At 44.5% G+C, this 23,887-nt stretch overlaps 1 protein-coding gene across 1 annotated transcript in view; it reads left to right on the forward strand.

Annotated features, from left to right (window-relative positions):
* Nucleotides 1–22,018, forward strand: part of ephb3a (eph receptor B3a) — a 30,169-nt gene extending 8,151 nt beyond the window's left edge. Inside the window, exons 3-15 of the mRNA XM_034613805.1 lie at nucleotides 1,099–1,771; nucleotides 3,696–3,851; nucleotides 6,545–6,880; nucleotides 8,015–8,139; nucleotides 9,949–10,105; nucleotides 10,480–10,588; nucleotides 10,880–10,932; nucleotides 12,027–12,149; nucleotides 12,855–13,102; nucleotides 16,519–16,734; nucleotides 17,029–17,178; nucleotides 18,520–18,713; nucleotides 21,497–22,018. Coding sequence (XP_034469696.1) covers nucleotides 1,099–1,771; nucleotides 3,696–3,851; nucleotides 6,545–6,880; nucleotides 8,015–8,139; nucleotides 9,949–10,105; nucleotides 10,480–10,588; nucleotides 10,880–10,932; nucleotides 12,027–12,149; nucleotides 12,855–13,102; nucleotides 16,519–16,734; nucleotides 17,029–17,178; nucleotides 18,520–18,713; nucleotides 21,497–21,608 — 2,652 coding nt within the window. The 3' untranslated portion in view covers nucleotides 21,609–22,018. The remainder of the gene's footprint in view (nucleotides 1–1,098; nucleotides 1,772–3,695; nucleotides 3,852–6,544; nucleotides 6,881–8,014; nucleotides 8,140–9,948; nucleotides 10,106–10,479; nucleotides 10,589–10,879; nucleotides 10,933–12,026; nucleotides 12,150–12,854; nucleotides 13,103–16,518; nucleotides 16,735–17,028; nucleotides 17,179–18,519; nucleotides 18,714–21,496) is intronic.
* Nucleotides 22,019–23,887: the final 1,869 nt, after the last annotated feature.

Here is a 23,887-nt window from a genome sequence, read left to right on the forward strand (position 1 = left end):
CTTCTCACAAGGTTATTTCCTAATGTACTACATTTATTGACCAATGAAGCCATTAATCATCGGCTCTAATGTTATTTACCACATACAAAGAGCAGGTACAGCAACATGTAAAGCTGTGCATTGACATGGGTCAAAGGCAGAAATCATGTCCATGTCATTCCTTTAATAGCTATTTTCAAAAGACAAGTCCACCAGGTATGTTAACCACAGTGAATGCTAATATCAGCTCTCCGGGTCGACGTGTCAGCATGAGAGAATACGTATAATATCAGCATCACCTTAAGTTGTCAGAAGTGCTTCCACAGTGCGATGCTGCTGACAGCAGTGCATTTAGATTGCCATTTTAATAAATAACACACGTCTTGCATTATACATGTATGAGGAATGTTTCCATTAAAAATGTACAGTTTGATACTTTCATTCTCTCAGCTAAAATAACACATTTACATGTTGTGGAATCTGAATCCCTTCCTGAGGACCGTTTCGATTGCCCCGCTGCAGTAACACTGAGCTCTGTCTGCAATTCGTTTAACATCAGACTGACCAACAACCTCCATTTACCAAACTCTTATCAGCAGCAGGGTTGGTAACAAGCCAAAATGCATTAAATGAGTTTTTATGTAGAAATCTTTTCTATTTCTGGTCCGTAATGATTGGAATTTTCGGAACGATTCGTGCAATTAAAATCATTTTAGCTGCAAATTATTCCTCACAGGCCTCATGTACACAACACACTGTGGAAATGTGTGTGTGTGTCAGTGTGTGTGTGCATGTGTTGCATTTTCACATTGTGTTTATATCAGACGTGGCTTCTCTGTTTTGAACGTCCTCTATGCTCGGATTGTTTGCATTAGGATGCACTGCATTTACCATTACTCAACATTAATTGACAACATATTGGATAAGTGACTTTCTGCTGTAGTTTAGCAGCTTCTGAATGAGAAGTAGAACTGTGTTGTCACATCAGATAATAAATTCAATTTCCTCTCATTTTATCCTTTAACCTTCTCTATTCTTCTGTCGCGATTGTCTTAATCTGCCGTCTGTCCCTGCTGTCGTCTCTCCCTTTGTCACACCGTCTCTCTGCTGTGTCCACAGTGGGAGGAGGTCAGCGGCTACGATGACTCCATGAGCCCGATCAGAACCTATCAGGTGTGTAATGTCCGACAACCCAACCAGAACAACTGGCTGAGGACGGACTTTATCCCCCGGCGGGGCGTGCTGCGCGTCTACGTGGAGCTCAAGTTCTCCGTCCGTGACTGCGCCAGCATTCCCAACATCCCTGGCTCCTGCAAAGAGACCTTTAATCTGTTTTACTATGAATCGGAGGGGGACACAGCTACAGACACCAGCCCTCTGTGGAGGGAGAACCCCTACGTGAAGGTGGATACTATAGCCCCAGACGAGAGTTTCTCTCTGCTGGAGGCGGGCAGGATCAACACCAAAGTGCGCAGCTTTGGCCCCCTCTCAAAGGCAGGCTTCTACCTGGCGTTCCAGGACCTGGGCGCCTGCATGTCTCTCATCTCTGTCAGGGTTTTCTTCAAGAAGTGCTCCACCACCATCGCCAATTTTGCCGTCTTCCCAGAGACCGCCACAGGGGCAGAAGCCACCTCCTTAGTGATCGCTCCGGGGGCCTGCGTGACCAACGCCATGGAGGTGTCCGTCCCTCTGAAGCTGTACTGCAACGGGGACGGCGAGTGGATGGTTCCCGTGGGCTCCTGCACCTGCGTGGCTGGCTTTGAACCCTCTGCAGACAGCACTCAGTGCCAGGGTATGTGTATTTAACAGACATTTGGGCTTTTATTTAACCAAACCCTCTTTATATGCTCAGTGCAAGTCACCTCAGTCTGTGCCCTCTTCTCTGCATTTATTGTGAGGCTCCTGAAGGGGGGGTGAAGGAGGGTGGAGGAGAGTATGAATTAATGAGGTGTTGCGGAGAGGAGCAGCATACAAATATTGTGAGAGCAGAACAGGAGGGAGAGAAAGAGAGGCACAGAATAGAAAGGCGGCAGATTTGTGCGAGGAAAATGCAGATAATACAAGTCCAGAGGAGAGATATTAAGAGAGATAGTGCGAGTTAACAGGCGTGAATAGCCAAAGAAACAGCCGCCGAGGGATGAGGATGAATAAGGGTGGGGGCGGGGGCACAGGAAGTCAAAGACAGACAAGCGAAGCCTCCTCTCACCTGGGCGTGAGAAATAGTGTCTAACATGCGCGGGAGAGCTCGTTCGTTGCCATTTGGCGGCTCAAGGTTAAAAGCTTGCCTGATAAAAACTCTGTAGGGCGTCTGCCAGCGGTTGCGTTGAGGAAGTGTAATTTCCTCCGAGGCCTCCCGTTAGTTAATCTACAGATGGCCACGCTCATTAACACCATTCAGACCAACGTGAGCCAACACCGCTACACCAACATTAATCACTGAGACGTTTCATTTCTTACCCCGGTCTGGCTGCTCGCTCGCAGCCAAATGCGGCGTGAGACAGAGCGCGGTCGAAGAAGAGGAGACAATAGAAGCGGGGGGGGGGGGGGGGACAAGGAGGTTGCCTTGGATTGAAGCAAGACAGTGGGGTGATTCAGAACCCACTCGAAAAAGAAGCGAGGAAAACAAACAAATAAAAGGAAAATCACGACGCACTGTGTAATAGAAGAGAAATAAATCAGATCACAGAGTCTAGAGCCTAAAGGTCTTGGTGAATTATGGGGAGAAAAATAAAGAACATTTTCATCTCATCTTCCTCTTTGGCTTTTTATTGCATGGTTTCAGAGCTACAATGTGGGTCCATTAGCTGTGATGATTTTCCTAAAAGTGCCATTGTTGGGAATTAGGGTGGAACTTGGGTTCAAACTGAAAAGACCACTTAGCCTAACTAGTTAATCATGCTCTCTCCCTCACTGGCTGCCTTTTTACGAGCCCTCACGCTGACAGGACAGATGTTTGCCAGAGACCCCGCGTTTACACCACCAGTCAGGAATGTGGGAAACAGTAAAACGCGGTTCTCGGGAGGCTGATATATCCAGACCTTTTGCTGCTAATCCCCTTTATCTGAATCCTGCTTTAGTCTTGGCTTATGTCGGTTTATCCTTAAGACTCGATATCAGCCGATCGTCTACGTGACACTTATTAATAAGTGGCTTGGACACATCATCTGAGATTACGGCAACTTTGTATATTTTCCAAACAGCTCCCCTTCAGCTAATTTATGTCCAGTCTGATGTCCCTTCATTTGCATTGATTTATTAACTTATTATGGAGCCGATCTGCATGCTTGTTTGTATTCAGCAGTGGGGTTTGGAGAGCTGAGCACTGAGCAGACACTGATTGATGGGTTTAGGGTGTATTCCTTTTCTCAGAAGCATTCTCCATCCCTGTTTGTCTTGACAACAGCTATCTCCCGTCAACACACTATCTTCATCTCCATCCTCCTCTTCAACTTGAAACTTTGCCGTCATCTTGACTCTTTTTTTGGGGGGGGAGATTAATGTCAACTGGTCAAAAATGATGCAACCGTGAAAATAACACCTGATGCTTGAGCGTTCACCATTTTCACATGCGTACGAGTTTTGCAGGTACCCAACAGGCACAGTTTTTGTTCTGTGACAGAAGTGACACCCACTTGTCTCTTATACGACACAGCACAGCATGTTTTTTGTTTTGTTTTTCCCTTCTTAGTTTCCTCTGTATTTTCTCTCTCATCCAGCTTGCATCCCTGGGACCTTCAAATCTAAATTCGGTGAAGGATCCTGTGTTCCCTGCCCGTCCAACAGTCGCACCAGTGCACGAGGAGCCAATATTTGTCCCTGCCAGAGTGGTTTCTACCGCGCTGACAGCGATCCTCCTGACTCTGCCTGCACCAGTAAGTCATCCTCCACTGCACAGAATAAAAACAAGTAAAAAGCCAGTGTAATGCTGGACTGTGTATGGGCGTGTTGAACTGAAGAGCCGTCTGTTCCCTTATTTGTCAATCAGGTATAACGCCTACATCTTGGTTATAGCTTGGTAATAAAATACGACCTAATGGCTGATTTTGTCTCCATTTAGGCCGCCGAGCGTTTTCACCCGGTGTTAACTTGACAGAACACCAGTAGTCTTTGCTTTAACTGTGCATGTTCCTGCATTAGCTCTTGGCAGGCGGGCAGATCTCGGCCAACACTTGACACCGGAGCTGAGCGTGTACAGCAACAAGTCCGATGATGTTAGTGTTTGGGCCAAATCATTTTAAAAGAGCAACGTCCAAAGGGAAAAGTCCGACACTCGGCCAGCTCTGTCACTCCCTCACACGGTGCCTTATTCAGTTTGTCAGGGACCCGGCTCCCACAGCTGTCCAGCTGAAATATTCACATATAATATTCAGAAGAGCCCAAGTAACTTACAGGAAAATATTAGTGTCAGGTCGAATCAATGATTTTGTTTTTACATTACATGTCATTTAGCTTTTATCCAAATTCTCCCGACAACTGCTCTACCCCCCTCAGCCACAGCCACCTGTTGTTTAAAAACAATCTGAATCTAAATTTTCCTTTTAATAGATCAGCATATATCCTTGTATTTTCATTACTTTGTTTTGGGATTTTGTTATCTATCAAAATATAAATTATTTCGTTTTTTTTACGAAATTAATCGTATTGGCCTCTACAATGGTTTTCAATTTAGCGTGTGAACGTTTGTTTGTTGGTTCTTATCATTTGATTATTTTTGCGGGTAATTTATAATTAATATTTATTGTTTTTGTAGCAATATCTGATTGAGCAGGTGCTACAGTGGTTTGTTATAGGACAGCTGGGATGCTTAAATTATTAGCGGCTGCTTTGTGCTATCAGTCCTCTCTGTATGCAAACATTAGAATGTTAAGCTGACTAGCATCCATTTTCTGATTGAACATCGGGCGGATCAAGCTGTTCTCTTGCTCAATCTTATATCATGTACGGCACATAACTGATGCAAAGTGAGTTTGTTGTAAAAAAGAGGACGATGTCTTGTATTAATGTTCATAAGCTTTACAGGAAAATGACATATAGTAGACAGTAGTGAATCAAGGACACTGAAAGTGCTGACTCTCAAATATCAGTAACAGTCAGACACACAGAATGCTTTTATATATAAATATCACTTTAGTTTATATTTTCTTACACCAAAAATGTATGAGAATTCAGTTTGAGTTCGTGTCAATGTTTGAAATGGAAATTGTGCTGTGGTGGTAACCAGTCTGGTCTGGTGCTGACCGCAGTGTCCACGCTTGTTTTGCATAGACAGGCCTCTGAGAGGACTCCCAGCAGTTGTGCTGATGGAGAGGGACATGTGCTGTCCTGACCGCGTAAAATCACCCCCCAGGGGCCTTTCACCGCGTTAAATGACACACATGGCCCGCAACTGTCCTCCCCAGATCCTCGTCACAGGAACACTGTGGACTCTGACATTGACCAGTGCACACAGACAGGCAGGCAGGGACACAAGCACCACCTCCGAGTAAACACACACACACACACACACACACACACACACACACACACACACACACACACACACACACACACACACACACACACACACACACACACACACACACACACACACACACACACACACACACACACACACAAACACAAGCCTGACAGTTCTGTCCCTGCGGACTGTCAGAGCTTGTGCTAGGCAGCCTGTGCTTTGTGTTGGAAGTGGTGTGTAGCACAAGAGAGCCTCGGCCAGTCAATGGCCGGCAGCTTGGACTCAGCGTGTGTTTCAGATGGGTGTCCAATTAGAAGAGCCTCCACTCTGAATTGTGTCTGTCCAATTAGGGAGGACAGGGCGAGTGAAACGCGGCTCAGGGCGAGCCGACTGAGGAGCTGAACTCAGCGGACAGACTAAGAGTCTTCCCTTCTACCCGGCCCCTCTTCTCTCTCTCTGCTTTGAGACAGGTTAGACTCTCCACCACTGGAAGCTTAGAGGGAGAGCCCCTCTCTTCTCCCACTGTAATAGGATGAAAAGCACGTTAGCTGAACCAATCTTTGTTGCCTCCCTCTGTGGTTATCATATTTTATCCAGGTTTTTAATACTCTTCACTCAAAACGCAGCACTGCCTATTGAAACCAGGTGGCCTTGGGTTATACTGATACTAGAACATGATTTTCTATCATGGGTGGATTAGCCAAGCTCTACGAGCATCAAGAGGAGATATACATCGAGATGGACGTGGGCTACAACTGTACAGCTGTACAGCGTTGTGTATTCCTTTAAGCAACATTACTTAGTGATGACCAGTGGTGTTGCGTTGTGCATGTGAAGTTGTGCTTATTCTCCTGTTACCGAATTCCTTGATTTATTTATTTGCACCAGGAAGGATTTTTTCCCTGTTGTTGTGTTCTGACAAGTTTCCATGCTCAGTTTTGGGACTCGTAAAGCAAATAACACATCTATTTGTGTAAAAGTATTGTGTAAGAAGAACTGCACTGCATAGGGAACATGACTAACACCTCACTTGTGTGTTTTTCTATTCTGCCTGCCTACCTTCTTAAACACCTACGTATGTGTGTCTGTGTGTGTGCAATTCTGCAGCTATCCCCTCAGCGCCTCGCAATGTTATATCCAGTGTGAACGAGACCTCGCTGTCCTTGGAGTGGGAGGAGCCCGATGACACGGGCGGGAGGAGCGACCTGGTCTACAACGTGGTGTGCAAGAAATGCCTGAGGGACCGGAGCCCATGCACGCGCTGCGACGACAACGTGGACATCGCCCCCCGCAGGCTGGGGCTGAGGCAGAGGAAAGTGGTGGTGAGGAACCTGCAGGCTCACACGCGCTACAGCTTCGAGGTGCAGGCTGTCAACGGGGTCTCCGGGAAGAACCCCATCTCGCCCAGCTACTCCACCGTCAACATCACCACCAACCAAGCCGGTTAGTAGAAGATGCGTCAATGACAGCGTATGTGTCCACAAACCAAGTTAATTTATCGGGCGGCTCCAATCAATAACGTTTACCATCAAGATGAAGCAGGCTGGTTAGTGGAGCCTACAGCCGGTGAGAGTCGTAATGAGCTCCAGAGCAGTATCAACACCAACAGCAAACACTGGTGGACAAGCTCAGTGGGAACAACAGATGGAAAATCCCGGTGAGAGCGACTTAGGCTACATCCATATTGCTGCGTTTTCGTTTGAAAATAATCTCTGTCAACACAATCGTTTTGGCTCTCTCTGTATCAGTTCTAATCCCTGTCCATACTAATACGCCTGAAAACGCATATCACATATGCCGGTGTAAATAGGAAGCATTTGGTTGTTAGTTGCGGACTGTGCCATTGTAAAATGCTGAATTTAATTGCACAGCAGCTGTTAGCCAAGACAACAGGGTCAGCAACGCTTGTTGTGTTCTACACAAGCAGCTGAGGCTAATGCTGGTTGTTTTCTTCTGGATCATGTGATAGGAGCCTGACGAATCAGCGGAGGCTACATCGTGACAGACCGTGTCCGTCCAGACCAAAACACAGCCCTGAAGTTTTCAAAGTAAAATGAGCTCAGCGACATTTCAAACGTGAAACACCAGAGGAGTGTGGATCCGTAGCAGAGTTGATGCGAGAACATAGTTGTGTGGGTGTGGCCTTAAAGGAAAGACAGATATAATGTAAAGTATCTGTTATGTCTCCGCTGTCAACCAGAAGCTCACTGACAATGTCACCTTTCAACATCTCCACTTAATATTTGCATCATCACCATCAACCAAACTGCTCAGCACCTTTCACAGAATGTAATTACTCTCCCAGTTAACCTGCACTTAATCCACCTTACTGCAGTTTATGGACCCGGGACAATGACTATCAATTGAGTCACTTTCAGGCCTCACAAATCAATAAGCTGCAGAGCAGTGAAGGTGAAACATGTACTGCTTCTCTTAAACCGCTCTGCATGAAGTATGTTGAATAATAATTATCGTACTGGGATGGTTTGTGTCTTTAAAAGAGCAAAAATGTTGGCAACTCAGAACAAAAAGTACCAGTGTAATATAAACCTCTCCTCTCTGGTGTCCACCCCCCAGCGCCTTCAGCAGTGCCCACCGTTCATCTGATGCGCTCCACATCTGACACTCTCAGCTTGTCGTGGCTGCCCCCCGAGAAACCCAACGGGGTCATCCTCGACTACGAGATCAAATACCACGAGAGGGTAAGCTCTGACTTTTTAGTTGTATCCTCAATGTAGGTCACATTGCATGCTTTATCTACTTTGAAAATGTTCTTTTCCAACATTTTTACGGCCTGTGGAAATGCTGGTTGCAGCTTTCATTCTGAAACTGTGAAAGTGACCTACTGATAACCCTGGCTGCAGGACTCAGTCTACTGAAACCTGAAGCTGCAACTCCGCTGCTGCACAAAGAGCTGTTCACCTGCTTATTCAAACTTCGGTGAAGCTCGTATGTAGAAACCTAATTCAGTTGTCATTGCCGTTGTTGTGAGCGCGCTAGTTGTTGTGAATTCACTGTTGTCGCGATTGACAAAAAGTCACTATCATCGATGAGTCCCAGCAGCTGCTGATACAGAGCACTGGTCGCCTGTCTACTCAAAGTTTATCCATATTGAACATATCTCGTGTCCAAATGGCACCAAATTCAATGCTGCACCTTCTTGCGCCCTTAACAATAAACATGTCAAGTGTGAAGCCGATAAGATGGACGGTTTTTGAGATATGTCTTCCACATACACACAGACAGACAGACAGACAGAGATTGGAATTAGTAGATAGATGTAGAGAGATTTGATATCTAAATGTGCTGTGAGTGGGTTAGAAGAGTCTAGAAATCTTTATTGTTGCAGAGTATGTGCTTGTTAAACTCAGCAACTGGTGATGTAATGTGTCTTTGGTATTTTTTTTTAAGTTATTGTTTCAGGCATTTTTTTGCCTCATGACAGTGTAAGTGGAGCGACAGACAGGAAAGCCGGGGGGGAGATAGGGGATGACATGCACCCATTAATGGCCTATAAAGATTCAAACTCAGGCTGCTGCAGTGAGGACTCAGACTTAATGTTACACAGTCAAACAGGTCAGCTACCAGAGGGAGCCCCTTGTTATTGGTATTGATCGAACTGTAAGCCCTGCTGATCAAATATGGACATTTTATTACCTTTAATGGTAAAAACCTAGACCTTAGAATTTGATTGTGTGTGTGGGTGCATGGGTGGCTGTGTGTTTGTGTGCGGCTGCCTTAGGGACAAATTTCAGATTAAAAACCAGTCAACTGGTGAAGAATTGTCCGATTAAGGACAAAAGCTGTTTTCCCATTCGGAAAAAGCTGACTTTGGGGTTAGGGTTAGGTTAAGGTAAGACTCAGGCTTAGGTAAGTAGTTGTTTGAGTAGGTCTTAGTGAATTAATGTAATTCACTACGGCCACAAGTGACAAGGAGCAGTGAAGAAGAAAGAAAATCATAATTGGGGAAGGAAAAATTTGCCACCACCAGCCAGAAGAATAGTAGCTGCTGAACCTCTCAGTCGAGTTGAAATGGTTCGTTTTATTGGTCATGAAATGAACTTTAAATATTGTAGGTGTAAGATTGTTTAATTTCTCAATTTTAAATGTTACATAAGCTGCTTTCAGACATGCACTGAGTTTCGGACATTTCCCAGAAATCTTCCAGATGGGTTAGTAAGTGAGAATGCCAACCTGCCAGTCAATTGCTCTGGAATTTTTTTCCTGAGTACTGCGTGCCCCACTAGTACAATGTCCTGGAAAGGTTTGAGTGAATGTGGTAAAATCCACAACGAGTGTGTGGGCGCGTTGATGATGGACACAAAACTGGAAAAATACAAATATCTCAGAATGCAAAAGAGAGACAAAGATGGCAACCTGGAAATCTCCTGCTGTGTTCTCCATATGTGAAAGGCAAGGTCTAGAAAATCGGGTCCGGGCATTTTCAGAAAGCAGCTTTATTCATGCTTTAGGGGCAACACATTAAAGAACGGATTTTTTTTTCATGTCAGGGCCAAGCGATGTCGCACACAGTAACTGCCCAGCACAGCTCAGCCAAGGTGGAGGGGCTGAGGGCCTCTACGCCTTATGTGGTCCAGGTCAGAGCTCGCACTGTTGCTGGATACGGTCGCTACAGCAACCCCATGGACTTCAGCACCAGCCTACACAGTACGTATACCCCCCCCCCCACACACACACACACACACACACACACACACACACACACACACACACACACACACAAACACACACACAAACACACAAACACACCCCCTGTGCTTGATGAGCTGCTGCCAGAGTTTTCTTAATGGGAGTTCCAGCTTAATAGTTTTTATGGCTACCTTAATTGGTAGTCCTTACATGCAGAACCAGGCCACCTTTAATTCTCTCAAGCAGGGTTTCTGCTGTTATTTACTTATTTGTGTGTGTGTGTGTGTGTGTGTGTGTGTGTGTGTGTGTGTGTGTGTGTGTGTGTGTGTGTGTGTGTGTGTGTGTGTGTGTGTGTGTGTGTGTGTGTGTGTGTGTGTGTGTGTGTGGTCCAGGTGACCCTCAGAAGTCGGTGCAGGACCAGCTTCCTCTCATCGTCGGTTCGGCCTCTGCAGGTCTGGTGGTCATTGTTGCCATGGTGGTTATCGCTGTTGTCTGCCTTAAGTAAGTGTTTGATTTTTTTTATTACTGACAGCCTGAACTGCATGTTTCATTTTGTTAGTTAGGCTCTAAACAAAGAGGCTCATTAAACTTTAACGTGCTTTCAAAGTGCGTATACTCACTCTTGGGCTTCAAAAAGGAGGAGGGAATTCACAGGGCGGCTCTGTGAGTTTCTTCCTTGGCAGTCTGAAGTTTTCACATGATGGTTAAATATTAGTTTTAATATGCTCTACCTGGAAACGATCAACTCTGAGTATGTGAATGTGACTTTGTTTATGTGCTGCTTGTTTACAGGAAGCAGCGCAGCGGCTCCGAGCTGGAGTACACTGAGAAACTGCAGCAATACAGTAAGTTCATGTGTTCAGCTTGGGAGCCGTGTCCTCTGCGGTCATGCCCGTACAGTTAACCGACTGATTCAATCAATTATCCAATCACCTGATCGAGGCAGGAAATCAGTTCCCCCGTTTGTTCGGAGGAGGCCCCGACCAGACAGAGCAGCTGAGCTGACAAATCTCAAGCACACAGATGGAGAATGTCAGCATGCAAATATAATCACAACGGAAGTGCTAAATGTGTAGCATGTGATGTTTAACATGGTCACTGTCTCAGTTCAACATGTTAGCACGCAACTCTAACCAAGAGAAAATAACCGGAGCCATTAGGATCAGGCAGATTTGTAATGTTCATCCCCTTTAAACCAAAGTGACCAAAAATTCATCCCCGTAAATAATCTGACAATTCTGCCACCCCCCATCCCTTATGAGATAGAGAGTGCTACATGTACAGAGGATTTGTGTGTGCTTATGAACATCCTTTAGTTAATGCTGCTAACTAAATTGCAGGACGGAAGCTTGGGGGCCCCACAAACAGAGGCTTGGCCGCTGGTTCAGTTCCAGCCTGGCCCTTTGCTCCTTTTTAAATGCCCCAAAAAACATATGGATCCGCAGTATTTTTAAAAGTTGAAAACAAATGTCATTAAAAACATACAAGAGAACAGTGCTCTGAGCCTCGCTACACAAACACACTGATCGTCTGTCACACTCAGATTGACCATTAAGAAGCATCAGAAGAAATCCCAACCTCATCTTTGGCTGTTAAAAAATATCCATAAAGATTTTACTGTCTTCCGCAGCATTCAGCATTAACTTGATAGAGACTGTGTTTGCTGTGCGTTTTCATGAGTGAAGTGACCTGCAGTATCTTGCACCTCATATTTGGGAGGCCTACATTTTACATGGTGTGTTGGTTGGTGCTCATGTGGGACTGACTATCCCCCTGGAAATTAACTAACAAATCACCAATGAATTACCATCGTTAGAGTGGCTAAGTTAGCATGGCTAATGTCTTTTGGTTGATTTCATTCACTTCACTTTTCTGCCTTTTAATAACTATACTCATGTATAATACTATGTGGATGCTGATTCAGCTCTTTCCCTCTCAGTTTCACCAGGGGTGAAAGTGTACATCGACCCTTTCACCTACGAGGACCCCAACGATGCCGTCCATGAGTTCGCCAAAGAGATAGACATCTCCTGCGTGAAAATAGAAGAAGTCATCGGTGCAGGTAAAAAAAAAAAAAACTGCTGTTGTTTTTGTCTGAGTGGCTGGAGAATGATTCAGGTTTATTAATCATTTATTTGAACACGAGTGTGCCATCAAGCCCTTGGGTCTCCTCTGTAAGAGAGTCTCTCTCTGGGAGAAAGGGTTAGAGTGTGCATGAGCGCCGAGGGTGGCTAGGATTGAAGGGAAAGTCTTTTCTGCAGCTCTTCCCCCTCTAGTCTGTTTTTTTCTTGCTCTCCAGCAGCATGTTGTGTCCTAACATCACCTCAAATGACAATCTGCTCCCGCTCGCTCAACCTTCCTCCCTGCCTCTCTTTTATTCTTTCACTTTCCCGCTCTCCTGTAAACATTCGTACTCAGGCACCAAATCTAGAACCCCCAAGTTCCTTGCCCGTCCTCTGTCTCCCTACACCGCTCCCAGGTTGCACACTCGATCGATACCAGTCACTCCCTCTCTCCCCAACATCTCTGACCTCTCCGCTTCTCTCTTCTAATCCTCTCCCACAGTTGACGTTGACCCTCAACTCTTTCAAATCAGCTCCTTCACTCCTGATTCCAACCAGTAACGCTCCCTTTCCCTGCACTTTTCCACAACCTCCTCTTTCCCTCCACCCCTCCTCTTCTTTCCTCTGCTCACTCAATCCCTCTCACCCCCTTCCTCCCTCCCTCCCTCACCCATCCCCCTCCCCCACCTGTTTTCTCACTGCAGGTGAATTCGGCGAGGTGTGTCGCGGGCGTCTCAAGCAGCCCGGTCGCAGAGAGATGGTGGTGGCGATTAAGACGCTGAAAGCCGGCTACACCGAGCGCCAGCGGCGGGACTTCCTCGGCGAGGCCTCGATCATGGGGCAGTTCGACCACCCCAACGTGATACGGCTGGAAGGCGTCCTGACACGAAGCTGTCCAGTCCTCATCATCACCGAATTCATGGAGAACGGAGCGCTCGATTCCTTCCTCAGGGTGAGCTTGACGGGAGGTGCATGCTGCAACACCTCTGACAGAGAAGATTACTTTCTGTTTTTTATCAAAGCTGAGAGGAACACACACATGCAGACAGTCATTCACCACACCTCTGGGTTATCGTAATGTTTTTTCTCGCTGTAAAACACCCTGAGGCGCTCACTTGCTGAGTGATAGAGATTAAATGTGCAATATAACGCCTGGAGACAGGCATAGTGTCTCTGCTTGACGTGAGTGACTGATGCTGACAGACTTTCCAATACACAAACTCCTGGTGGAGAACTGTCACAGAGCAGACCTTTGGATAGATTTGCTCCAGCGTATTAGAGTCTTTGTACAACTACAGAATACATTACTGATCAGACTTTCTGGTTCAGACTACCACCACCTACACAATATGCTGAACAAAGGCAGGATGAGAAATGAGGTGTCACACAGTACATTTCCAGCTGCGTGGGGGCTATTACATGTCATTTACATTCAGGAAAATGTGTTTTCTCGCGTGGCTGCACTGTGACGAAGTCTACTTACTGCAGCTGTTAGGCTGAGTGAGGTTACTTAATGCTTGTGGGGAATCAATGCAAAGCTGTTGCTCTTAAATGCAATTTATCTTGAAGTGATATTCAGATTTGTTGAGTCTCGACATTGATCAGCTTGTATTGACACCTTGCTGCCTGTTGTCACCTCTCCATATGGATGCACAAAGACAAAAGGCAAAAATAGAGAAATTCAAAAAAACTAAAATCTTTAGGATTAGTGGGTGTTGCATAAAATTTGACAATACTGACACACAAAGTTTTATGATTTGACCACATTTTTCAAAACCCATTGATTGTTGCAACATGTTATATCATAAGCAGCCACACAACAACTATGCCTGATTAAATTTGGATACATTCCAGTTAATTCTGTTGTCACCATTCGATCAACAGAAAATGTATTAACATTAATTTTGAGAATTGAGGAATTTTGTAAGTAATCTATCAAAGTTACCAAGCAATGTATTTTGCCTCTAAAATGTGCAAACCTTCTGCCTTTGTCTGTGTTTTCATCCTGGGTTTAGTCTTTTGATCAGAAAAAAAACTGGTCATCTGGGGAAAAGCATTAATTCATTGAAACAAATCAAAAAACTGATTTATCAAGAATGAAATTAGTTAAATGTAACATGAATGTCTTCTTCCTTTCAGAACATGATCAATATATTGATGATGTGATCAACAGAAAATTGATAGTTTATTTTTGAGGATAGGACTATTTTCTGTTTTCTTTCTTCTTGTCTTTTTCTGACTCGGTATATGAAACAATAAATAATTCATAAATCAGCCTGAAAGATTATTATCAAATAAATAATGGAAATAACTAGTAGCAGCTCTACTTTTCCTAATATATTTATGTAGTATATGTTTCAATATTTCAATATTTATAACTTCTTAAATATTAAATGTCACCTCGATAAGAAGCTTGACCAGAACTTTGCCTGAATAAAATGCAGTGTAAGATCTAAGTGAAGCTCTAATATGGTTAAAGAAGAACGAGTAAATGAGACGATGAATCGTGATCTGGCACTCTGCCGCTTTCGGTGCTACAGACACATTTCAGTCTGCACCACCAAAAGTACTGAGGTCCAATTATTTAGTCAATTAAAACCAGTTAATTGACAACAGTTTTGGTAATGGATTAACTATTTGAGTCTAAATTGCTTTTACTGCGACAAACTCGGATGCGTTAAATTGCTGCTTTTCTCTGTTTATTATTGCAAAATCAATGTCTTTAGGTTTCGTACGTTGCTCCTCCACAACAAATAATTTGAAATAGCTGCAATTGATAGTTTTTTCAATATCAATCAACATTTTTTGTGAAGTGTAAGAAAAAAGCTAAAAACTCAGGTCACAAGAGCCCAAGTAAATCATTACATCTCAGTATATTTTGATTTTTTTCTTAAAAAGTAACAACTGATGAATTCCTTGTCAGATAATTTCCCATTAATCTTTCATTGGAAACGTCACCTTCACTGTTTTCTGACATTTGAAAATAACAAAAACAGACTAATTGGTACTTAAAAAAAGAAAAGGAGTTTGTTGTACATCTGATTGTCCAGCCTGAACTTCTTCCCTCCTTCTCACCCACTCCTCTCAGTCAGCTGTCCCACAAATAACACAAAAAAACCACCCAGCCTGTGCCGTCCTCACCCCCGCTCGCCGCCAGTGTCACACTGCCTGTGACTCAAAGGAACTCTGAGTTCTGCTCTAACCAAGACACTATAGAGTTAACTTAGTTACACATGCACAAACTGTCTGAATGTGTCCCACACATGCTCCCTGGAGACTCACACACACACACAACATATGCACATGTAGAAACACTACAGATATACAGAAATAACACACACATTCCAACCTACACGCCACCGTGGCTTCGAAGGCCTGCGATGAATCATAGCTGTTTATACATCCATCCATCCCGGCTTGTTTTGCTGTCAGATCTCAGTGGAGTGTGCAGACTACAAAGCAGGATGTTTATGGTTTTGTCATGTCACGTCTTGTATTCTTTGCTTTCTTGTTGCTGAGTCTGAGAGATTGATTATGTCGAAAATTGTTTTGCGCTTGTATTAAATATTCAAGTCATAGAAGGGAGCCTCGGCGCAGATACGGCTTTGTCCAGATTTGCCGAGTTATTATGTATCAGTATTTACTGTGCGTCGACATTCCATTGATTAGTTTTAGTCCAGCACAGTCGCACATCGGCTTTCATGAGCCTTCACAGGTTTTTAGTGCTGAATTATTATGATCTCGAGTTCATCCCGCGGCGGCACACTTCATAAACGTGGAGAATTGTAAATTAAACCTTGAAAGCCCTAATTTCAGATTTGTTTCATGCTTCTCAAATGTTCACATAAAAGGGCAAAAATCCGCAAATGGTGGACTTTGAAATGAGGGAAACGAGCTTTGAGCAACATGCTGCGCCAATCCGGTCGACGGGCTGACTTTAAAGTTCACAGGAGAAGAAAATGTAGAGAGGGGAAAAAAAATACTTGCAGAGGTCTGGTTGAGATTCCAGTGCCGCTGCTCCCTTGTTTATTTGTGTGTGGTTGGTTGGTAGTTGTTGGTATTGAGCCCTAATGGGTTTATTATGAAAGCAAAGAGTATAATTAATCAGCTAATTGGACAGCATGTGTGAAAAGGTCAGCTGTCAGTGACTGTCAGTAGCGGCCGTGAAGCATTATGACACATGTCATGTTTATGTTGCCTCAGTGACTGATTGGCTCCCTGGTGCTTTCCCCTCCTCTTTAGCTCATAAACCCGTCCCTGTTGTCTGTTCCTCCATATTTCTCCACATCCTTTTTTCCTCATTTCCCCTCCATCACTGATCCTCCTTTATTAACCACCCTCTCCTCCCCCTTCCCTGCTCTTTCCCAGCTAAACGACGGACGCTTCACGATGACACAGCTGGTTGGGATGCTGCGTGGCATCGCCGCGGGGATGAAGTACCTGTCAGACATGAACTATGTTCACCGAGACCTCGCCGCGCGGAATATCCTGGTCAACAGCAACTTGGTCTGCAAGGTCTCTGACTTTGGCCTGTCACGATTTCTGGACGACACCTCTGCTGACCCCACGTACACAAGCTCCCTGGTCAGTATCGCACGTGTGTGTGTGTGTGTGTGTGTGTGTGTGTGTTCTGCCCTTGTGTGTTTGTTTCCTCTGTGTGTGTTTAATTGTGCTTTCTAATTCGATCCCCTTCACTTGTCTCACATATACACACGGATGCATGTGTGACTGATCATGTGTGCCAATATTTTCCTTAGCACGTCTGGGAAATTTGCATGTGTGTGTTCGCGCGGTCTCCCCGTGTCGTTGTCTGATTGTAATGTCTCCTAAGGTGTTGACTCCATCCCCCTCTGTGTGTGTGTGTGTGTTTGTGAGCAGGGAGGGAAGATTCCCATCCGGTGGACGGCGCCAGAGGCCATCGCCTTCAGGAAGTTCACCTCTGCCAGTGACGTGTGGAGTTACGGCATCGTCATGTGGGAGGTGGTGTCATATGGAGAGAGACCATACTGGGACATGAGCAACCAGGATGTGAGTTATAGCAAACACCTATCCACAGACCAACGCGGGAGTAGTGCGTGGAAGTTTCTCTGAGCTGCGGTGGCTATGATTTCTAGCGTGACATGTTGGACCCGGGCCTGTTCAGTTGTCTTTATCTCCTCATTGCAGATGCTGGTGCAGCTGTGTGCCTCTGTTCTAGTTTTTAACAATTTATTTACAGCCCCATTCTGCCCACCCTCTACAAATCCATACTGCAAATCCTCCTTCCCCACACACACACACACAAAGGCATATTCAGGAAAGGCTTTTTTTTTACGGGCGTTGTTACCTGAAGGCTATCTGCACTGCACAGACATCTACAGCAGCTAGCTCGCAGCAAAGAAAAAGAAATCTCTGGGTTCCTCCTCTTGAACAAAGTACTGAAGCGGTGTGTACACCTCCACTTTATTCTCGGAGGAGTATCCGCTCTGTATTGTGCTTCAAAAAGAGGAGTTGTAACGCTGATAGCAATAAAGCAAAGAAGGAGCCAAAATGAAAAATGCCAGTAATGTATGTATAACTTTCATAACAAAACCCACACGCACTAATGAAAGCATCAAAGTAGCGCGGGCCTCTATTGTTCCCGGCAGCCTTTGTGCCGCAGTCGTCGCTCAATAAGCAACAGAGTCGACAAATAGGAGATATAAACAGAGGTACTCGCTCGACATAAAAAATCAAAGGACAAACAGCAGGGGAAGACGAGTGCAGCAGAAAGGCTTTATTGCTCCCAAATGGCAATTTTGTTATTGTTGTGGGGAGTTAAAACCCATTCAGAGTGTATGGAGGGTAATGTAGTTGCTAGGCGAAATCAAATCAATGAGCAAACGTTTTCATCCCCCACTTATTGTCTCTGCTATCAATCATGGCTCTTTTGAAGTGACAACTTTGAGAATACTTGAGAAAAATAGTTTTTACAGTTTTGTGGAGGCAGATGTGACAGACTGAGCGGAGGAAGCTGAGTGAGCAGTAATCAATGAGAAAAGGGAGAGCGTTAGAACTTTGGCTGTTAGCACTATGAAGAAGCACCACAATAAAGTTGATCGAATCTTTCTGTTCAAGAGAGTCCAATGTTAAAATTTGGGGTCAAAATGTTGCAGTAAATGTGAAATTTAATCTTTATTTGAATGTTTTTGCATTTTTAGTTTTGATTCCCAACCATGGGGGTTGGCAATCTAACAAAACTGCCGTAGCTAAAGGCTAACGTAGTCACGGCCCCCTCTCAGTTTTGGGTCCCGGTCTCCTCTTCCTACCCTGTTGCAACGCCCCTGCACACATATAGCTGCTTGCATTGCTGGTAAATCTTAGCCTTAATGATGTTTTCCTGTTGCTCAGGTGATGACAGCAGTAGAGCAGGACTACCGTTTGCCGCCGCCCATGGACTGTCCCATGGTGCTGCATCAGCTGATGCTGGAGTGCTGGATGAAGGAGAGGAACCTGAGGCCTAAGTTCTCGCGCATTGTCAGCACCCTGGACAAGCTGCTCCGCAATGCCGCCAGCCTCAAGGTGGTGACCAACGCCAACTCAGGGTAAGTCCATGTGCAGGACTTAATGTTCGTATGCTTGAAACAGGGTCATCATAGATGGTATGTGAGGTCCTCAAATCAAGGATGTCGTGACAATAGCAAATACACTGCCCCTACTGTCCATGTGGGTATTGCATCATGCAGACAAAAGCGTTCATTTCTGAAGTGTGGCAGCCACGATGCGTACCTGTGCACATAAAGCAAGATAAAGTTAAAAGCAAGTCTATCTTCAGCCTAAAAGAATGCGTGACGAGCCGAAATGACGATAACTTGACACTCTTGCACTTGGTTGTACAAACACAGTTCAGCTGTTTCTCACGGGCGCCATCCACTGCATGAAGTGGGCGAGCTTGTTGTGAATTGTTGGTTTCGTAAAATGTTACAGAAATTGATTGATGCAGCCCCCCCCAACCCCCACCTCTGATTCCAACATTTGAAAGGTGTGGGTGGAGGAGGCTGCTGCTCACCCAGCTGACAAGCACCTCGTTTGAAGCACGCTGACACCTTAATCCCTCACTTAGAGACACGGCAGAAGTTTTCTCACATATTTTTCTCACATAGTTTTCTGTCATAGTTTGTGCCGCACCTTTGTTCTCCAACCGCCTCTCAGACGCTGAGTTGAATTGAGAGAAGTGGATGGAAAATTTTTGCTTTCAGAAAATATGTTGCAATTTCACTTCATTTTAGAGCAAAACACTTCACTGGTGCCACCTTGGCAGGTTTCCTGCGAGATTTATCAGCTTTTCAGACAATATTTACATAGAATTTATTTAGAGTTTGAAGTTTATTTTTTCTGAGTGGCTATAGCAAAATATTCAGTTTCACTGAGTTCTCAACTATGCACAGAGCTTTGAACCAAATGTTCAACTACAAATTACTGAATTTGAATTTTTTTATATAGACCTTTTAACAATGCTCAAAGACACTTTACACATGTTAAATAAAAAGAAAGCAAAAGCAAATAACTAGAAATACAATATACACATAATGAATTGTGTATATGTATGTATAATATAGAATATAGGTACATATAGGTGCATACACTAAGTTTATTTATAATATACTTATATAATATTTGGTAGCAAGTCTCCTGTGACTGCAATATTGACTGTTGTTGCGGTCATAATATAAAGTATTTGCATTAAGCTGCTATCGTTCAATATAGGCACAAAATGCTTTGGAGGTTTTTCTACAGTAACAGCAGAAATAGAGCAAAGACAAAAAAGAGGTGATGCAATTTTTTCTCTCTCACCTGGTGTGAAATTGTCTCCTGTTGTGAAGCTGAGGACAAAGACTCCTCCTGGTGCAGAGACGAGCAGCGGCGCCTCTGGGCTGTTAGAATAAGATGTCACCGTAAAGAAAAAGACTGCCGGCCTAAAGAGACTCACAACAGCTTTCATGCCTATTGGGTCTGGTTTGTTTTATGTTTTCGGTTGATTTTGGAGGATGCTGGAGCTGCGACAAAAACGTCTGCCTCTTTTTCACTGACACTTCCCTCTGAAGTTTACAAGTTGACTTACTCACAGGTAGCCATCGACGCCTTGACTTGAGTTGTATTTCAGGTTATGTTTGCTGTCTCCAAATGTTTCAGCCATTTTTACCAACACGTTTGTGCGGCATTTTGTTATTCTGGCATCCAGTCAACAATATGATTGGTGCCGGTGTAGATACTCGATCCTCAGCTCCTGCAGGGACGTTTAATGAATCAAGCACACATCCTCCACTCTGCAACCCTGACTACACGACCCTGACTAGGTACAAAAGGCAGAATTCATACATGCAGTATCCAGGTCTGGTGCCAGCTCCTTGGCTCAAAGTTTCACGCTAACACTGAGCCCCAAGGGCGATCGCTATGCCAGGATTTGGGCTCAGTGAAGCTAATTGTGTGTGGAAATGTAATGGCTGACCTCGGTTTAATTCCCCTATACTTGGCTGGATTCTGGAATATAGGTGATAGGACAGACAGCAGCCAGAGCTGCTGATGTGGAAAAGCAGGAAGTGATGAAGTGTGAGTAATAAGGGAGATTGAGGAGAAGCTAAAAGAGAGGAATGTGTTTAATTAGGTTGCTAATGAGCTTTTTAATGCATCAGGGGAGGGCGCGCCCGATGCTATGATGGGCGAATAGGAAAGGGATGTGTGTGTGTGTGTTTGTGTGTGTGTGTGTGTGTGTGCATGTTATGCTACGTGTCGCTGCGTGCGGATGACATGCCAATGATTAATTTATAGCCTCATCTGTATGCAACAACAAGAGAGATAGGCAGAGCGGGAGCAGGAGGAAGAGAAGGAGAGAGAAAGGATCATTTTGTCTGAGCATGATTTAGAGAGCGTCTCCCGTGTTTCTGTGTGCGTCTGAGCCGGTGAATTCTCTCCGCTGTTCACCTGCCATTGGCTGCGCAGCGATGCTGGGCCAGATAATGGAGGGAGGGGGAGGATATGAGATGCGGCGCTATCTGTAGAGTATCTACAGCCACGAGGGCCTTAAAAACAAGGACACTGGCCGAGGAACAAAGGACACTCTGAGGCTACAGCGCTTCTCCCGAGATAGCTGAGAAATATACAGAACTTTTATTAAAACTGGAAATGTGATGAATGAGCTGGATTCTTCTTACATAATCTGTAGCTCTTAGGTATACGGACTATGCAGAATATAGCTACTCTGTCACTAAGATGGATTAGGCCTTTATCCACATTCAATGAGAACACTTAGCGCAGTAATAATGAGCTGTATCTTTAGTTTTAAGTGCCTGTGAACCTGCTGTTGACCTGCGTGGCTTTGTGTTGGCAGGGACCTGCTGCGGCTCGGAGGAACGCTGCCAGGACACAACAGGAAGAGTCCGGACACCAGTCAGGAAATCGTTCGGCAACAGATGAGCCAAACTCTCCCCATCAGAGTGTGAGCTGCCACAAATCATCGGAGGACGCAGGACGAATGAGAAACTACCTAGAAACTCTGCTGCAAAAAGAGCCTAATGTAAAATATAAAAAGAAGAAGATAGAAGAGAGAAACTGCAGAGAGCAAGGACCCACTTTTGGAGATTTTCTTTTTTTCCCGACTGGAGATTTAATGTCCATTTAAAGAGAACTTTCCATTGCAGTTGTGTGTGTGTTCATTACTTGACACTTTCTGGATTTGTAAAATTGACATAAGGCCAAACTTCCTATTGCCCCCTCTCAGGTTGTGTTTGCATGTCTGCATGTGTTTTCTGCTGGTTGGGAATCAATCCCTCCCTCTCTTCCACCCCCGACGGAGGATGAGAGAGCTCACACAGATGATAGGATTCAGTGTCTATAACGATACAACAGTGCCAAAATAAAGCAAACATTTGCTTTAAAACTAACTCTTAAGACCGCTCTACATCTGTAGACGTTCAGTCAAATGTTGTTTTTTTTCCAACCCAACCAACCAATGTTCTTTTACTTTGCAATTTTTTTTTGGAAACCAAGAAAAAAAAATGAACCTTACTTTTCATCCGCTTCCTCTTAAATACCGTCTTCCATGTGTACTGGGAGATATACTTGTTACAAATCTGTACAAAGCATCTGAGTCTTCACACCGTCTCTCTCTCTGTGTCGGAGGGGAGATGTAACTGACACTGTGCGGGACACGTCATGTGCATGCCAAAGTGGAAGCTTCTTCATGGGAAAAGTACAAAACCAGTTCCACGTTAACTGTTGCTTTGGTGGCATCTTGCTGTATGGACCTTTAACGTCCATGTTTTCTTAATCTTATTTGATTCATATAGGCATTGTTTTGAATGCTAAGTTGTTATCTATTATTGCAAAGAGGTGTTTTTTTGGTGTTTTTTTTTACGAGTACCGGGGCTTCAACTTTTTTATTACGATGCTTGTTTTTTCACACATGAACAAACCAGACAGAAAATGAATGAGGGAATTGAGAAGGAAACGTTCTGCTCAGACCTTTAAAAAAAAAAACACTGAGGAGACTTTCGAGATCGCTGTTCGGCATTTTTTTGTTTTTTAATGAAAAGTGCCCGTGGTAGTGCTGTTGTTGTATCTTTTACTTTGGCGAACATGTTGCAGATCAGCGAGAACTAAAAAGGTCCCTATCCACATGATAGCTCCGTGACCTTAATATTGACCAGACCTACAAACTTTGATGTTAAACAAATCACTCACTGGTTTATTTCGCCCGACATGTGTTTTCTTCAGCACGCCACCTGTCAGCGCAGTTCTCTATCTAAAACAACTGCCTGTATATAATACTATATTTCTATTAGACCAATCTGCTCAGCATTTACTTGATCTGACCTGACTTTGGCCTCTATGACCCTTGTTTCTATGCTTGTTTGTTTATTGTGGAGGAGCAAACAAATCGCAGATCGCAGTTTAATGGTCATTACATATCTGAAACTATATGTCACAATGAAAGAAGAAAATCAAACGTTGTGTCTGTTAGGGCAGACTTTTTCCTGTGCAATTAAAGGTGTATTAGATTGTAAAAAAAAAAAAGGAAGAAAAAAAAACGCCAGAAAACTAGAACAAAAATAAGCATTTCTCTTTCAGTATTTTTACGATAATCATATGCAAATAAATTATTAAACGGTCTCTGGTATTCTCTTTGATTTCTCGGCGGGTTCACCCAGCTGAGGTTCCAGGTCTCTGCTCATCCGGCCGCGGGATGAAAGGAGGGAATCGTGAGTGTGTTTTACCACCTCAGTCGGAATATCACAGCAGCTTTGGACGGACTCATTAAGATTTAAGACGAATCAAAGGCCGGTCCACGCGGCTCGCCAATTAGCGAGACCACAGGACTATTCTGGGGATTTCAGTGTCGGCTGCTGCTGCTGCTGGACAGGCTTCAAGGAAGCAAAGTTAATCTGGCGTCACACCAAATGTCAATGTTGTTCGGCTTTAATCTGGTAACCAGGACACAAACTGGGTCTTTCTCCAGAGCGATGCAGAAGAGGGAAGCTGTCACCCCCTGGTTTTATTGACCAAGAGGGAGCTCGATCATGGGGGAGGTGGCGCTCTTCAAGGGTTCATGATTAACCATATTTGACTGGCTGCAGCTGTATGATCCTCCTGGAGTTGTGTTTTCCACATGTTCTTTAATCTGCTACAATCACACACTAGACCAACACCAAGCCCACATACAAATGCACAAATGCGCACACACACCGAGCCACGGAGTGTAATTCCACTGGGCGACCTAGGC

The sequence above is a fragment of the Hippoglossus hippoglossus genome, chromosome 17, assembly GCF_009819705.1.
Source record: "Hippoglossus hippoglossus isolate fHipHip1 chromosome 17, fHipHip1.pri, whole genome shotgun sequence".
NCBI classification, from domain to species: Eukaryota; Metazoa; Chordata; class Actinopteri; order Pleuronectiformes; family Pleuronectidae; genus Hippoglossus; species Hippoglossus hippoglossus.